Source organism: Malurus melanocephalus, unplaced genomic scaffold (assembly GCF_030028575.1).
Source record: "Malurus melanocephalus ecotype Western Australia unplaced genomic scaffold, MMel_1.1 scaffold_238, whole genome shotgun sequence".
In the NCBI taxonomy this organism is placed as follows: domain Eukaryota; kingdom Metazoa; phylum Chordata; class Aves; order Passeriformes; family Maluridae; genus Malurus; species Malurus melanocephalus.
Window position 1 is genome coordinate 184,184 of NW_026623470.1, and position 16,949 is coordinate 201,132.

Sequence of the window (16,949 nt, forward strand, 5' to 3'; positions counted from 1 at the left end):
ACAGCAGTAGCAGTTCTGTTTCAAACTTTTGGGTAGACCTACATTTATCAATATATAGGTATGTTCAGATATATCTATATTTTGGGACAAGTGGTTTGCTTTAGGGTGTCTGTATCTTCCTGCAAGTGTAATGAAGATATTTCTCCTAGCTGGAATTTTGTTTTCWGTACTTCTCAGTCTTCTTGGTGTCCTTGGGAAGCCAGGAGAGAATTAGAGATCAGAACTACAGGACATGTGGCATTGCAGGCCCAGATAAGATCAGATGGGTTACACTGACACTGCACTCCCACTACTGTCTCTTTCTAGAGAAGCCAAGCAGACAATCCTGTAATTGGTGAGGCCAGAATTTTGTAGTCCCTCATATTGTGGAAGCAACAGGCCACGAGGTCTTTCTTTGCTCTCCTTGTTCTCAGTGGGAAAAAAATCAAATATATAGGACTGCCCTCAAGAGTGTAGTGACATAGAACAGGACTCTTCATTCTCAGGAAAAAGAGATGTAAATAATAATTTTCTACACCTAGAGGACCCCCTAACTACATGTCTCATGTGGGTCATAACTGTTCTTARTTTTCGTAACATTTGCTGCAAGTCGATCCAGTGCCCTGGCATCAGCTCTTTGATCACACCAGCAGTTTCAGTCTTGAGAGTCTCACTCATGTGCCCCTGCAAACAGCCARTATGCTGCCTCTTTTCATGGGCAAGGGGGCAGGCCTGGCTGGGGATGATTGAAACCTTTCACAAACTGTTTTGTGTTGTGGTTTCCATCAAAGGCATGGCTTGGAAGTCTCTAAGTGAAGCCTTCAGAATCAAACGTGCCAGTTGCCCAGGCTGTGTAACTGCAGCAGTGCCTTCAGCTGGACCAGCAGGTAAAGAGGGCAGAGAAAGTCTTGCATTGAAGCCAAATTTGACACAAATAACACATCAGTGATCCACAGATGTATTACATAACATTAATAAAACCAGAGTGCAAAGGTATAAATATAAATGTCCTTGGTGGTTTATTGTTCTTTTTATGTAAGAAGCTTTATTGTACAACTTACACAACTTTAGAATGGAAAAATGGTTAAAAATGTTTACAAAAAAAAGCATATTCTTAGAAAATTATGCTAGCAAAAAACATCGGGAGGAGGGAAGCAAAAAAATCTTCAGTGTGCAAACTTTTTATAAAAATAGAAATACTAACTCTACAACAGGTAGCATTTCATGATAAATTATTTAAATAGCCTATCTACACAATTATGTGATTAACTATTACAATGGCAATGAGAAAAATAATTTATAAAAATACAAGCAATGGTATACAAGATGACAGGAAAAAATATAATACAACATCAGAAATTGTATTTGACTTTTTTTTCCAATGCCATTTCCTTACTGGGAATATGTTTTCTGCAAAGAAATTTTGACTATGTACAGCATTAACTTTTTAGTACTACAGTAGCTTTAAAGTTTGTTAGACATTTGAACTCTGCTTACTCCAAAGGTTTTTCTCAGCCACACAACAATGAGGTAATATTTGTACGTAAAACTTTCACCATGTTCGTTTTTTGAAAAGACAAGGAAATATTATAAGGATGCTGCCCYTTCTCTTGGGGAAAACAGTCTTTTAATGTACATCAGGGCCTCTCCCTCTTTTGCAAGGAGCTCCTGAAATGGTCTAGTCTGTGAAGAGTTCCTCCTTTTGTAGCTGCACATCCCTACAACACGCAGGGTGCAGTGGCCCAAAGAGCAGCTGAAATGTTTACTGAGGGCTGTCCTTGTGCCTGTCACTGCAGTCCCCTCAGGGCAGCCACCCTGCTCTTGGGTTAGGCCCACTGAGCAGTGGTAAAAYATCACAGACATTTCCCAGCACTAAACAACACTCAGATGGTAAATGGCATTCCCTCACCTCTAGTGCTATGGATGGGACAGAAACTGCTACCAACYTAAAGGGACTTCAATTTGAGCACAGCAGAACAGTTGCCTGCCAGGCGACCAACTGCCTTGCACAAAGAAAGGAAAAGCCAACATTGAGCTCAGACTGAGAAAAACAAGCATCCCATTGCCCACACCCTCACTTTTCCTCGTGCCTCAAAGCCTTTATGGGAAAATTGCTCTTGGTAACAAAGACATCACCACTACCTGCTCCAGACAAGATTTTTTTTCTCAACTAAACCCTCTCGTTTTGTTACAGAACAGAGATAATAAATAATCTGTATTTACAATCTTACAGTCATGCAGACTTGTAACAATGATTAGGTGGATAGTCTTGACGCATTTCATATTGTTTTAATCAATAATCCCTCAGTCATTATAACACCAAGAATAGGCAAAAATAAATATTTTACAATTTTATCTACAGCCCCTTTTCCTCCCCTCTAAAGAAACGAGGGGTTTAAAACATCTATGGCATGTAGAAAAGGAATGTTTTCATTACATTATTTTTGTGCCTCTTTAACCATAAAAAGTGAAGCATGTGCTGGTTTCTTGAAGGACAGCACAGTGCTAGTTGAGATGGTGGTGCTTTCTGGCACCATATCTGAAAGAACACATTTGAAGGTAAGCGAGACGTGCACCTAATCAGGAAAAAACAGAAYCTAATAATAAATCCCAGTTCTCCCAAAGCTGGTGTGATCCAGTGTACCAGTTTTTATCCTCTTTCCCCCTCCCATGACAGAAATCAGTTTTAGGATGTCTGTTTTGTCCTGTGTAGTACAGCAGCTGATCTAYCTCGCCACAAATTGAGTAAGGCTATGTTTTCATCTGAAACGTATGACATAGAAAAAAATAATTTCTCCAAGTTAAATGGATGTAAACCAAAATAGCACAGCCCTCCTTTAAAAAAAAATCTCTACCCCATAAAGAAAAATGAAAGACCTAGAGTTCCCCTTCCCACCCAACCACCCTTTTTCCCCACACAATGAAAGGTCTTCAGTTTAAGTAGTCCACAGCACATCCAAAGATGTTCTTTTTACAAAATGCTACTCCATGGGACCTCCAGTTAGAGAGGCAGTGACACTGCACTGTGATAAACAGCAAACAATTATCTTTCCTACTGAAAGAAGTGTGCTTGTTCAGTGATGACRATTCTCATTTGCAAGACACATTTGTTTCCTTCCACTTCAGCAGAGGTCAGATACCAAGTATGTTCTCACTTTCATTCTCTCAAAAGCATTCTCTTGAGGCAGGTCATGTGTTTCGAGTCCACATTTATGCAGAAAGAAGAAAGGAAGGAATAATATAATGGTCCCAGGATTTGTAAGGCTAAACGTTTCAAAAGGTGCAATTACCAGCATTTCAAAAGTCTCTGAATCCAACAACCTTGTGATTATGAATCTGTGAAAAAAAGAATAGATATTTAAATATTTCTGTGTACTATGCATGACTATGTCCAAGTCATTAATGCCTAGAGACATTTATAAAGAAAACTGAAAGTGGTTAGGTGGGTACTTCATTGAATTATAGACTACAGAATCTGATTTATGTAACTATTACATAACAAAGTCAAATTGCAGGAAAGCTGGAACTAGTTGTATGTATTYACCTCCACTGAAGTGAGGTGACTGCAATATATGAACAACCTTCTACTTTGCTGACTTTTAATCCAATCAGTGTTTTGCTTGTTCAAGTCAGTATTTTGCATTTCTACCTTACATTTTGTCAGATGTGTTCACTCATTCTAGTCAGCACTTTAAAGGAGATTCAAGATTTCATTTCTGGAGCTCAACATGGAGTTCTGATACTTTGAAATAACACAATAGAAATATACTTAGATTTTATATATTTAAAGTTTTTACTGTGAAGATTTCATCAAGAAGGTGTCCTGTTTCTGCCTGCAGAACTTGTTCAAGACTGACCCATGAAAGATCACAGTTGAACTTTCCCTCTTGGATCTTACATGTTGAGCTTTCTTAAACCAAGTCWCTTTTACAGGATCTCTTAAATGCAATGTCATCCTTACCTCTGCATTCATATTTAAGGTCTGAGAAGAACACCATTTCTTGAGAGAAGACAAATAATCCCAGCCGACCACCTGCGTAGGTTTTATCGTAGATTGGTCCTGAGTCTGCCATGATTTTCTTCCCTTCATACATTACAACCCTACAAAGAGACAATAGCTCAGCTATCTTTGACAAGGTCTGGCAAGGTTCATCTTCACAGGCATCTACTTTCCCTGTGATATTTGTTCATATATTGAAGATAAAAGGATGATGCTCACCTGATGTAGCCRGTCTTTGGTCTGTGGCTAAGTCGCCATCTGTATGCAGTGAARTCTTTCCAGCCTATGTGACGAGGATCATGCCACAAAGTTCTCACCTATGAAAGAATATTTTTTTTATTAATCAAAGGCTAGAGATAACACAGCWGTTATTTTGACACGAAATTGCCTTACTACTACAGGCTGCAAGTAAGTCATTAGGCTCAGTAATATGATCTTTGAGAATCAAATCCATTTATATTTACTTCTTTTAAATATGTAATTTGGAAGCTACAGAGCAATTCCAGAAACAACTGATTCACTGCTGCTGGAAAAACTTTCTGCAGCAAGCAATCCTGTTAATTGTATACAGTATTTTGCRTGATTAGGAAAAATTATGAAGTTCTTGGTCTTTGCCAAGAAGTCTCCGTGATCAGCAATGTGCAGGCCCCCTCTAAGTGTCTAACCTGTTGGAAGAACTGCCTTATGCTGAAGAGTATCTTATTACATTGGACTACTCATCACAATYAGAGTACCTCAGGATGTAGTAAGTGCCACTCTTACCTGGCCAGGAGTGTTTCCTGTGTGCCAGAGAGCATTACGAAGGTGTTCTCCTGGACCAGTGGTGGAATTCACAACTTTGATTGAGAGACCTGAATAGCCTTGAGCTTTGGTTGGTGTGGAGTCCCAGTAGGACTGGGTGATCTGCTTCCACATGACAACATAGAAACGACTGCTAGATTGGTAGCCAAATACAAAGCCAGCGTAATCATCATCCCTTTCTGTGTTGATAAAGAAGGTACCACTGAAGTCCACAGCATTGAATTCATCAAAACCTATGGGGACATTAAAAGGTAAAGTTTTAGGTGCTACTTTTTTGCAATTCTTAAACAACGCCTTAAGAGCTTCTCTTACAAGAGGAGGTTCTCTTCCTCTCCCTCACTCCAACTAAAAAACAAACCCCCCCACCAACAAAAAACTCAAGCAATCCCAAACAACAGTGCCTGTTAAATTTTTCCCCTTACCGACTGCAAGACCAGGGTCACAGTTGACTGTCTGAACCAGTTCTTTACCCTGGTGACGAACAACCCAGTTTGGATCATTTTGGGATGTTCCTTTGGGATCCAGRGGAATCATCTGAAATTTTCGGAAATCAGTCTCACTAATTTCCACATTTTCAGGGCAGATATCATCAATGTCTGGCACACTGTCCTGGTCAAAGTCATCTTTGCATGCATCTCCACGCCCATCACCTGTAGGATAAAAGTAATTTTACCATTATATCACTACCATTGTTTGCTTCTGAGCCCTACAGCTTAGGATTTGAAGTCTGAATTGCAGATCTATGACTGCCCAGGTACTGGGCAGACACATGACAAAAGTCACAACAGCTACTGCATAAATGCCCTTTTATACCAGCCTGATAGCCACTTAGGAGTAAATTGGGTAAGTGGTCATTTTTACATTGATCTTTACTCCTGAGAAGCACTATAGCAACTTTCTGTGTTTTTTTCTGGTACAGACATTCTGTTTTTTTTGTTATTTAGTTTTGTCTAACATTAAATWGGGTGAAAAAACCAACATCAAACTATTGGAAGGTAGTCTTAGAATGATATTATGATACTGGTTATCTTACCATCAGAATCAGCTTGATCTGGGTTGGCAACCAATCTGCAGTTATCTTTGTCATCAGGGATACCATCATTGTCATCATCATGGTCACAGGCGTCACCTTTTCCATCYTTGTCATGGTCAGCTTGATTGGCATTGGGCACATAGGGGCAGTTATCAAGATTATTTTGATGGCCATCTTCATCTATGTCCTGGTTGTTGTCACACTGATCACCTATGCGATCAGAATCAGTGTCTTCCTAGCAGATGAGAAAAAAAACCATTTAAAAAAGCCATTTAAACAAGGCTGAGATAGAAGTCTCTGAAATAGGAGCCTTAATACGTAGAATTAATCAGGGGTTTTGCTTGCTTTATCAAGAGCTAAGATGGATATACTGAGTGGATTAACACAGATTTAAAATTGCCTGTGCTAACTGGTTTCAAGCTTCTTTAGTTTTGTCCTGGTTTTAATCTGAATCYAGAGCATCAGAAAGCAGTGTGATCATCAGCTATCTCATGCCTTTGCCACACACCTCTTYTGTCACTGGTCTACCATACTGGATGGAGGCTCCTTCRTCTGCCTTCCCTGGCAGCAGTGTGGCTTCAAGGGCCAAATGAGGGTTGGACTACTCTGTGCCTGGTCAGCAGAGACTGTAACATTAAAACACAGTCTACCAAGTCTTGGTGTTRCAGCTTCTATGCCATAGCATAAATTTATCTATYRTAAAAAYCTCCAAGGCTCTTCATGCCCCCTGATTCATCAGTCAAGACAACTGTTCCCATGGTGGTCACAGATACATTAACTAATTAGTGTGCTTGCCTATCACATATTTTAGCCAGTCATTTGCTTAATCAGCTTCTGAACAAAGAAAAACAATCCTGTCATCCCTGAGGCTGCCTCATGTTTAGCCAAATAATCTAATTGTTAACACAGGTGGATGACCCTGGTGTAGACAGAAGGCATTACCATAATGTTGGAATAGCTACTAATTCTGGCATATGACAACTAATACCTCCACTTCTAGAACCTGATAGTGTTTGGAAAGCCGTCAGAGTCTTATATTAAGATTTCAAAGTCATGGCAATTCCCTGCCTCAGGTGGGGATGTACTAAAGCAAGCAACAATGACTAAAAAWTTTTCTATTTCTGTTTAAATCCTTCAAGTAACACTGCTTTTAGGCTACATGGCCATACTACACCACATTCCACTGATTTGCAACAGCTTTTCTAACCCWTCAAACATTCCAGTTATGTCCCTGAAGCTATTAAACTTGCAGTCTTTTAACTGACAGGATGGCACAGGCTTTATCTACTTCTGAATTCAGCTTTTGAATCAGTAAATTGTCTGAGTCTGGATCCCCCTGGATTTTTATGAAGGTGMATTTTAAAAGTCTCAGAATATGACCTTTTCTTAGGGAAATGCAACTTGAGCTGCCTTCATCTTACTGGTAGAAAAGTTATCTTCTGAAATGCAGTTGACTTCAAGCTTAGAGACAAAGTTTAAAGAACTACTTTGTGTCTATGTGAACACAGCACTACAGGCTATGAAGAGGGTAGTTCCACTATCCAGATTTTACACCGTGCTCTCCAAGTGTATCATATTCACAGTATGAGGATCACCAAAACTAACAAAAATWAGAAATGTTTAGGAGACAAGTACACAGAGTAGTCTCACAGATCTTCGCTACAGCTACTTTTCAGAAAATACTTAGCAGCTGTTCAGACTCTGAGAGTATGTTAYTTGATAAAGGTACCATTTGGGAAAGCAGTAAGAATGATTTGTGACAAGTCAAATTTCAGGTGTAACTTGTTCAAATATTTTTTATAACACAAAACATACTGTATTTTTAATCACACCAATCTCCTACTTACATAATTCAAATCCCTTACCTGGTCAGGGTTGTGTTCCAGTGGACAGTTATCACACTGATCTCCAACACCATCCAAGTCTGTATCCCTCTGGTCTACATTGTAGACATACTGGCAGTTGTCCCTTTCATTAAGCACCCCTGCAAAAGTTCGTGAATGAAAGTCATACACCYATATGCTGCAAGGTCTGTATAAAGCCACCACATTTTTAAACCATTTTGAGCAGCATTTAGAAGCTTTGAAACATAACTCATCATTAGCTCTGCCACACACTTCTGCTCCTACTGCCTTGTGAGAGTGGAGCTAGAATTGAACTGTGCCAAAATGTATATATTCTAAAGCAAATTTCTGTTAGCCCTAACTGTTCTTTCAGTAGCCTTCACACCCTGACATCACCACAAGAGAACTTGTGTATGTTCAGGGATAAAATTTTGGTAGGAAATCAGAATCACATCGGGTTCATTTGATTCCTGGCTGATTAAAAAACCATCTAAAGGAGTGATTAGAGGCCACCTACCATCTCCATCAATATCGATTGCACATGCATCTCCTTCTCCGTTGTTGTCAGTGTCAGTTTGATCAGGGTTGTGATTGTAGGGACAGTTGTCACAGCGGTCACCAACATCATCCCTGTCGTAGTCATACTGCTGTGGGTTGTAGATGAATGGACAGTTGTCCTACAAAAGTGAGAAAAGTGAAGTTTTAAAAACGGTCAAATTAAAGCTTTAACCAGATTACACTTATGCTTGTACTGCTATAGAAAAGAAGAAATGGAAAGGTGGGGAAAGTTAAAACTCAAATGCTACTATCTCAAAACACCCTGTTGCTTGCATGAGTGTATGAATGGCTGAATGAAAAAGGAAAATTCACTTCCAAAGCTCAAACCGCTGCAGAAAGTTTGTCTGCATAGTTATGCATATCTAAGGTTTCTAGGATASCTGTCAGTGCCAGCAATTTCCTATGGTCCTCTCTTAACATTAAGCTTAGAAGCTAGACCCCAGCTTTAGGAAGGAGAATGGGAAAGCCACATTCTCAAAGGCTGTTCTTTTCTGTTTTCTTACCCGGTCATCAGGAATGCCATCATCATCATCATCACTGTCACAGGCATCACCAATCCCATCCTTATCATAGTCTTCCTGCCCKGAGTTAGGCAGATTAGGGCAGTTATCCTAGAAAGAAAGAAGTCCATAGGTGTGTTCACTCCTGGTATGATTACGATACRGACTTGAGCAGGCAAAATCTAATCATTAGGCAAAATCCTAACACCTGAATCAGGTTAGGAGTTACCGTACTGTAGTTCTCTCTATTTAGCTAGTCTTAACAGTGATAATTCTTAGAAAGCCAAAGTTAAGTTTAATCTTTTAAATAAAGACTGGGCTGCTTTTGGGAATCCTAYCCTGCTTTTCTTCCCCTGGAGAAGAAAAGCAAAGCTAATATAGGTATGGTTCTAATTGAGAATCGTCCTGGAAAAACCATCTTCCTTTACAACAATCAGGCTTCATTTTTTTTTCCCATGTCACAAGAATATATAAAGCAATACAGCAATACAGCAACAGCCTGCTAGCAGTGCCTTGACAATGGTGTCCCTACACTTTCTCTATGTCTAGAAGGTTATTTGCAGAGAGAATAATYTAATAACTCTAACTAGACAGAAACCTGCTTTATAAACCAAACCTATCACATTTTGTATATTTCTTAGATAAGTTAGGCTTTTATAATGGTAGATAGTAAAAAGGATAAACTTACTTTTTTACAGTGGTAWGTGGCATTGGCAACACAAACCAGGTTCTCATTTGGCCATCCATCCAAGTCAGTATCTTCTCCACAGATTATGCCATTGCCAGCATAGCCTGGTTTACATTCACAGCGATACATGGGGTCACTGAAGTGGCCAAGGTAATTGCATTTGGCATTCTTGTTGCAGTCATGTGTTCCATCTGTGCATGGATTACGTGGCTTGCAGACCTAAGAGACCACACTGAAATTAAACCCACTGAAAACATCTTCTTATCCCTCATTTTTCCCCCAGAGATTCAAATAAATCCTAATCAATCAGGAAAAAAAAAAAAAAAACAAACCTCATACATTACATTCTTCCAGTCCCCAGCTCCAGTACCAGTCAGCACTAATTATTTTTCTTGTTCAAACCTTATRTATTATCAAATGGAACCAAGAACTAAGATATCTTTGAGGCACATTCTGTTGTATCATTAGTGAATACTCATTTACTCCTAAATTATGTGTAACATCTGAACYTTCCATGGCTGAGGAAGAATATTTAAAACTCATTTTGATCTCCGAAAGGAACTGGTTAATACTTCTTCCGAATCGCAGAAAATGGGTGTTTTATTAAATGCTCCAAGTCCTTCTTGCTTACAACACATAGGTATTTTCTTTTTTTAGAAACTTTGAGCTTTCATAACCCAGAACAATTCTCAGATCAACAATACCTGTTTGTTAGCCATGGCATCCTCAACACTGCGGCCAAATGGCTGTGTTCCAGTGAAACGTGGTGGACAAGGCAGACAGTTGTACCCAGGTTCAGTATTCTCACACCTGTGCACTCCGTTGAAGACAAAGCAGGCATCAGGAACCTCTTTGCACTTTTTGAGTTTGAGATAAAGGAGAAGAACAACAGTTAGCATTTYAAAACAATGATTTCATTTTCCCTTCCTGTTTCCTTTCATTCCCTTTTAAGGAGTAAAGTATAGTCTTCTTACCTCATCAATATCTTGGCAGTGAATACCATCACCATGGTAGCCAGCAGGACAGGCACCACACTTCCAGGAACCRTCCGGGGAGCTGGTACACACAGCCCCCGCAAAACAGGGATTAGAGAGACACCCATCTGTCAAACAAGCGAGAAGTGTTACGATAAAGGATGCTTACCATACTGCTGCAGTACTGTATTTGGCTGGTTTGAAATTCTAGCACTTGAGGTTTACAGCCTTTACATTGGCTTTTTCAGTATTACCAACAACCTTCAGATGTTTATGGGAAAATGGATACTCACCAATAGGGCAGTCCTGTTTGTTGCAGACCTGAGTTCCTCTGGCTTCACCCACACAAGTCTTCCCACCATACTGAGGCTCGGGGTTATTGCAGAGACGACTGCGTTTCTGAAGTCCTCCTCCACAGGTCACTGTGCAAGCATCCCAYGGAGACCATGGTCCCCAGTTGCCATTAACTGAAGGGAGAAGAAGTCAGAACACATGAATATCTTTAAATTCAGTGCTACAACTCATTTCTACCTAAGGACCATTACTTTTGTATTGAGACCACCTAAGACATTGTTCTGACATAAATGACAGAATTAAYGGACTCCATGGAAGAGGCACAAAAATAGTTTAGTTTCATCTGAAACTAACCTGTGAGGTTTTATGTAGCCCACCTCTAAGTTTAAAGAGAGAAGAATACTAGAACAAACTTATTTAGTAACTACTCAAGAAGTTCACCATTTAGGCTACCAATTACTAGTTATCACCAGCACACACTTACTTGGGCAAGGATCTTTCTGGCAGGCTTTATTTTCTCTCGCTTCACCCTCACAAGGTTTGCCATTCAGCTGTGGTACTGGAGAGTTGCAGAGACGAATTCTAGTGATGATGCCGGTGCCACAAGTGACAGAACATGATGACCATGGTGACCAGTGACTCCAGCCACCATCCTGTTTAACTACAAGAAAGATTTCTGTTATTCATAGTTTCTGATGACTTCAGCTGTACAGCACCTAGGACCCAGCCAGTACCAGGACTGTACCAAACACTCCATGTGTAATGGATAGCCTCTCACTGTCACAGATCAAGTTTCGCAACTAGAGAAATTTCACACCTAAACTGACATCAAATTTTGTCCTGGGAGCAGTGCCCAAACATGCCTGCTTACTGCATTAACTATCTGCTCCCCTGTCCCTGATTAATGCAAGCCCTTAAAGCTAGATGCCATCGATTCCATGCCAGTGATAGAACTACATGGCAATTTTTGCTGTTAACATTCAGCCAATAAAAGCAGMCTCTGTTTTACTACCAGCATGAGCAGATGAAGTACTTACATCTCTTATCACACTCCTGAAGGTGGCAAGTCCGAGTCTGTACAGAGGAGCCTTCRCAGCGGTTATTAAGACTGTCACAGGAACGCCCTCTCTGCTGGATCCCGTTTCCACASGTCACAGAACACGAGGTCCATTCAGACCAAGGAGACCATCCATCATCTGCGTAGTCGCTAGCTGCAGAGGGATACAGCTCTGAATAAGACTCCAGGTACATGTTTTTCTCTATCTTTTCTCCCACCCCTCTCCCCACAAAAAAGGACACAACCGTCCTCAGAAGACACACACATCTTCCTTTCTTGTGTAAGATAAAGGCCATGAAGTCAAATGTTTCAGTATGTTGCGTATTGTAGAAAATATTTGAACATGCACCATTTAAGTGATTAGCCCTGAAGAAGCCCTGAAGATTAAACTTACTTCAGTAGTGCAAGGTTACCCTTGGAWATCCAGTTCTTGTACACAGCAGAGCAAAATGTGTCTAGTTAGATGAGGCCAACTGCTATAGAAGTGTGAAACTATGAAGTACTTACGCCAGCACCGAGGGCAGCACTCCCCATCAGGCACGGTGGCATTGGAACAAGGCATGAGAGGACAGGACACTTTCCGGCATATAGTGGCAGAGTTCTATAAAGAGTTGTAAGAACTACAGTTAGCAAATGGAATACACACAATGGCCAGAGCCTGGCAACATAATGGAGACCTCTTCTGCAGAATTTTAAAACTCAATAGCATATAAAAACAGAGACCCTTGTATTTACTGGTAATACTATCCAAGGGATAGTCCCAGGTATTTTCAGTCAAACTTTGTCTTGTTTCCATTCTCACCCATTATTTTTTAGTCAAGAGAAGAAATATTTTGGTTTTGCAGAAGTTTATCAAGAGCAGCTAGCTGATGCTGGCTAGAGTAAATTACTATTATGTGATATGCAAAGTATAAGATCAGATTTCAAAGAAATGAAACAAGAATGAGGAGCCAACTTTCTTTTCAGTCAATATGGATTTAAGCTGATTATATGGTAAAGATAAAATGAGCTTAGTGGACTCTGCTCAAGAGCCATGAAATCTATAACTTATACTTAGAGGTTTTTGATCTGTAAGCCAAACAGGCAGGGCAAGAACACCCACCTCCAATCTCAATGAGATCTAAAGGGCAGTCTGTAGTTTTACTTCTTGAAGGTAGCAGCTTGGTCAGAAGAATGCTCTCATGATTACTATTTTAATCTCCCCAAGCAAATTACTAGATTAAGGCAATTACAGCTAACATTGAATAAGAAGGTTGGTAGGAAGGAGGCAAATGCAGAAGACACAGTACCATTTGCTGACTACAAGACTAAAGATGTAGAAAGCTAAAGAAGCAGACACTGAATTTGAGATGCCTTGTATCACACATATACAAATACTCAGTTTTTAATTTCTAAWGAGTGGCATGTTAGTTAACCCACTCTTTGGTAGACTGGTATCCCAAAATGCTTTTGCTAAGGAATACTTAAATGGAATAAGCAAGTAGTTTAAAGAAATCCTTAAACTGTGTGYTTTGTGTATATTTACAACATGCAAYTGAAGTGAAACATAAAGCATAAGTATCTTGCCAGGTGATCCTTGGATTTAAACAGCTGAACTGAAATCCGAGAGGGATTGCTGTTCCATATAATTTGTAACAGCTAATAGAACACAGCTAGAAGCATTTTCTACAYAAAGATCAAAAGTTTAAGTGCCTTTATGGAGTACTCGAATGTCTTTTCCTACTAAGTCAGACRGAGGTTCAGTGAGGACAGAAGGCACACCTAGCAAAGCTGATACATATAMAGCTGATACTATGCATTTGTTCTATTGATGCTGACTTTTACTATAATGATGGACTCATGTAAAGAACACAGGCATTCCTCAAACTAAAGAACTAGAAGTGTGTGAATAGCTATATCAGAGTGATATTTCATATGATTTTCTAAAATATTGCTGTTGAAACAATATATAGAAGCTGCCTTTATACCAGAAATCTAGTAGAGTGAAAYAAACTGAATAATCCTACAGCTTCTCTAGTGTGCCCAGTTTTGTGTATGATTCATTCTTTCTAACAAACAAGATAATTTAAAAGTATCTGTTAATTCCAACTTAGGAGTTTATATTCAGGCAATTTGTAAATGTGAGCAATCCTACCTGGCAAGTACATTCAGTGCAGCTGTCAATAGTCCACTCCTCTTTATTTTTGTGCAAGATTCCATTATGCATGCACACTCCAGGGGTGATCTGGACTACTTTGGCAATTATTTCATTTTCTTCAGTCTTGGGGATGAGAAGCAAAAAGAAGATATTTAGAATTCAATACAGAAATATCCTTTTCACAGAAGTCAAATTAAATTTGTTGCTGTTTATACAAGCTCTCAAAAGTCAGGTCATCATTAATTCACCAGGTGCTAGCTAATGAAAGGTACCATGGATTTAACCAGTACTCACCACTTTGCGAACTCTGTCTTGAAGTGTTGTAACCATGGACCTCAGCCCTTGCAGTTCCACAAACATATTTGTTAGTTCATCACAGGAAAACCCACAGACTGCTTGGATGTCCTTGGTTTTATGGCCAATGTAATTGGTGCGGATAGCCGGGCTGGAACCGTTGATAGGGTTGTCCAAAGTAATGATCGCACTAGTGGCTTAGAGAAAAAAACAGACATAAAGTAAATGCATTTTATACCACATGCATTTATCATTCCAGCCAACACCTGCTAAACAGCTGCCACCAGATTCATTAGGGTGCCTGCAGAAATATAATCTTATTYCTTATGCAATGTGGATTTGCACGTCAGCATACTTCTGAGTTCTGTTTCAACTTGTCTTTCTAACGTAATAAGAAATCTTATTTTTAATAGGTCATTGGATTCAGAAGATTGTAAACTTACAGCTGGAGCAGCCTTTGTTCCGMAGGATAGTTTCCAGAGTTGTTCCAAACACAAACCTCACATTCTGCAGCAGACCCTGTGGACAGAGGAAGAATTACAGTTACTTGCAGCAACTGCAAGGGAAAGAAGTACCACTTGAATGATGTCAGAGTAATTTCATGAGAGACAGATGGAAAAGTGAAACACATTGCTCTATTCTCCTTAATGAAAACAAGCCCTTATTCCTAACAGTCTTATCCGTGAGCATAAGGACTTGGCAGCTCTCCAGGCAGGAGGGGAAAAACCCATGCATTTCTGAACCTCACAGAAAATGCTGAGCAATGAAGTTGCAAGTACCTGTCTGGAAGCTTCACTGCCTTCTTACTGCTGCAAAAAATTCCATCCCTGCAAMTCAAATGCTCCACCCTTCAAACTCTATTATTCAAATTTAGTGTATTTAGAGGTCTTTGTAGCTATTTAGGCTCACTGAATAGCTAATACACCTCTGAAACAGGTGACTGAAAATCTAGGCAAAAAACGTAAGCGAAAGTCTTACCTGGAAGTTGTCATTAACTCCCCCTTTGGCAATACGGAGCCTGGCACTGCTGGCCAGGTCCCTAGTGAAGATGTTCTGGATAGGGATGTCCAATTCAGCATTCTCCATTTTCTCACACCCCACATAGAGCTGAGCTCGATCCTCCTGCACAAACAGGGTGATATTCTTCCAATGTCCTGTAGCGAGCAAGACATCCTCTACTGACACTAACTGCTGCTTGCCATCAACAGAAAGGCTCAGGTCCAGGGAGCCTGCCTTGCCATTTGATACTAGACTGAAGACATGACCAGAGCCATCTTTCTGTTCCACGGAGAGCAGCGTGCCTCTGCTTTTCTTGGCTTGTCGGAGAGTGGCTAGGAGGATAAAGCCCTTCTCAGCATGGATGGCATCTAATAAGTCTTGGAACTTTGAGTCAGGGACAGCAGGGATGCGACTGGCATCTTCAATGCGGTAAGCAGGGCTGGAGGATTCCGGTCCCTTCACCAGGTACACCCCGGGGCCCCGACGCCCGGCTCCCTTACGCATGAAGCCAATGAGTTCAAAGAGATCGAAGACACTGTTATCGTCACTCCTGGACTCTGCAGAGAGAGATCAGGACAAGCATCATGAGAAAAGGGCAAAAAGAGGTTGAGCAGATGCATATCTCCCAGGACTGCTTAACAGTTTGGCTCCTGGTGCACATCATGCAAGGCACAGCGCCTCACACCAGAGCTGCCCCGAGGGTGMAGCAGTCCCACCAGGAGCTGCTGAGCGGCACTACATGTGCATTCTTGTACAGGAGCCAGTCGGCACAGGAGTGCCAGGTACCCGCTGACTGACACACAAAGGTAGCAGCCATTCTGGCACCTCATTACACTCTAGCAGCGGAGAAACAGACAGCAAAACCCAGACTGCAATATTCCTATGCTAGAACATGGCAAAGTGAGCTTGCTTAATCCAGTTGAGTGACAGCAGCACAGTAGCAGCTTCCCTATGGGCACCATGACGGCAGCCTACTCCATTCCTTCTTCAGCCAGTTCCTACATCATGTTCCTCCTTTCCTCTGCTCAGTGCAGAGGTAGACCAGCTATTCACTCAAGTCCTGGAGATTCTGCATTCCTAGTTTTGAAAGTTACACAAATTCCACATGAGAGAAAAGTTTCCTGTTCCCAAGTAGCTGTTGCTCAGGTTTTAGTTCATTGAAAGCTTTGGACCTCTTTACCACCGAGCACAACTTCATCTGCCTACACAGGCGCCAAAGCGTTTAATTTTTGTTCCSCCCTTCCCCGATTGTCCCGGGCAGCAGCACAGAGCTGGCCTTACCTGCAGTGCGCTTGGTCTCTGAGCCGCCGATCACGAGGAGAAGGAGGCAGAGCACAGTAGCTGGCCCCATGGCAAAGGTCTGTCTCCGAAGCAGCCTGGGGACACACACGAGGAAGGTCACCGCGCTGCCGTCGCACCCMGGAGCAGCGTCAGGGAGGCTGCGCAGCGGGGACGGCGCAGGTGTCCCCGGCCGCCCTCGGACGGGACAGCGAGCGCGGCGGGAGCCGCTTCAGCACTTACCTGCGGGAAGAGCGATGCGGGCGGTCAGAGCCGGCCACCGGGCACCGATATCCGCGAGCGGCCCCGACTGTCCCGGCGCGGGAGGGCGAGCAGCGGCGGGCAGCTGTGGCGGCGCTGCCGGGACACTGCGGGCGCCGACYGCCGCGCGCGCCTTTAAAGGGATGGCTCGCATTCCTGGGCTCACGGCGGGCCAATCGGCGGCGGCGGGGCAGGAAGCGGGAGGCGGGAGCCGGGTGGCTCCGGGGCCAGGGACAACTTTCCGCAGGGGCC

General features: G+C 41.7%; 1 protein-coding gene across 1 annotated transcript; it reads right to left on the bottom strand.

The window, feature by feature from the left end:
- Positions 1–991: 991 nt before the first annotated feature.
- Positions 992–16,795, bottom strand: THBS1 (thrombospondin 1). The gene is made up of 22 exons (XM_057375092.1): positions 16,680–16,795; positions 16,440–16,534; positions 15,138–15,715; positions 14,603–14,678; positions 14,160–14,356; positions 13,863–13,988; positions 12,236–12,329; positions 11,709–11,882; positions 11,156–11,332; positions 10,671–10,844; positions 10,378–10,505; positions 10,108–10,260; positions 9,404–9,622; positions 8,719–8,826; positions 8,175–8,334; positions 7,679–7,797; positions 5,814–6,048; positions 5,203–5,430; positions 4,742–5,013; positions 4,199–4,296; positions 3,941–4,080; positions 992–3,315 (listed from the first exon to the last, which is right to left on the bottom strand). The coding sequence occupies exons 2-22, from the start codon at positions 16,507–16,509 to the stop codon at positions 3,308–3,310; spliced, it is 3,534 nt and encodes a 1,177-aa protein (XP_057231075.1). The 5' UTR covers positions 16,510–16,534; positions 16,680–16,795; the 3' UTR covers positions 992–3,307.
- Positions 16,796–16,949: the final 154 nt, after the last annotated feature.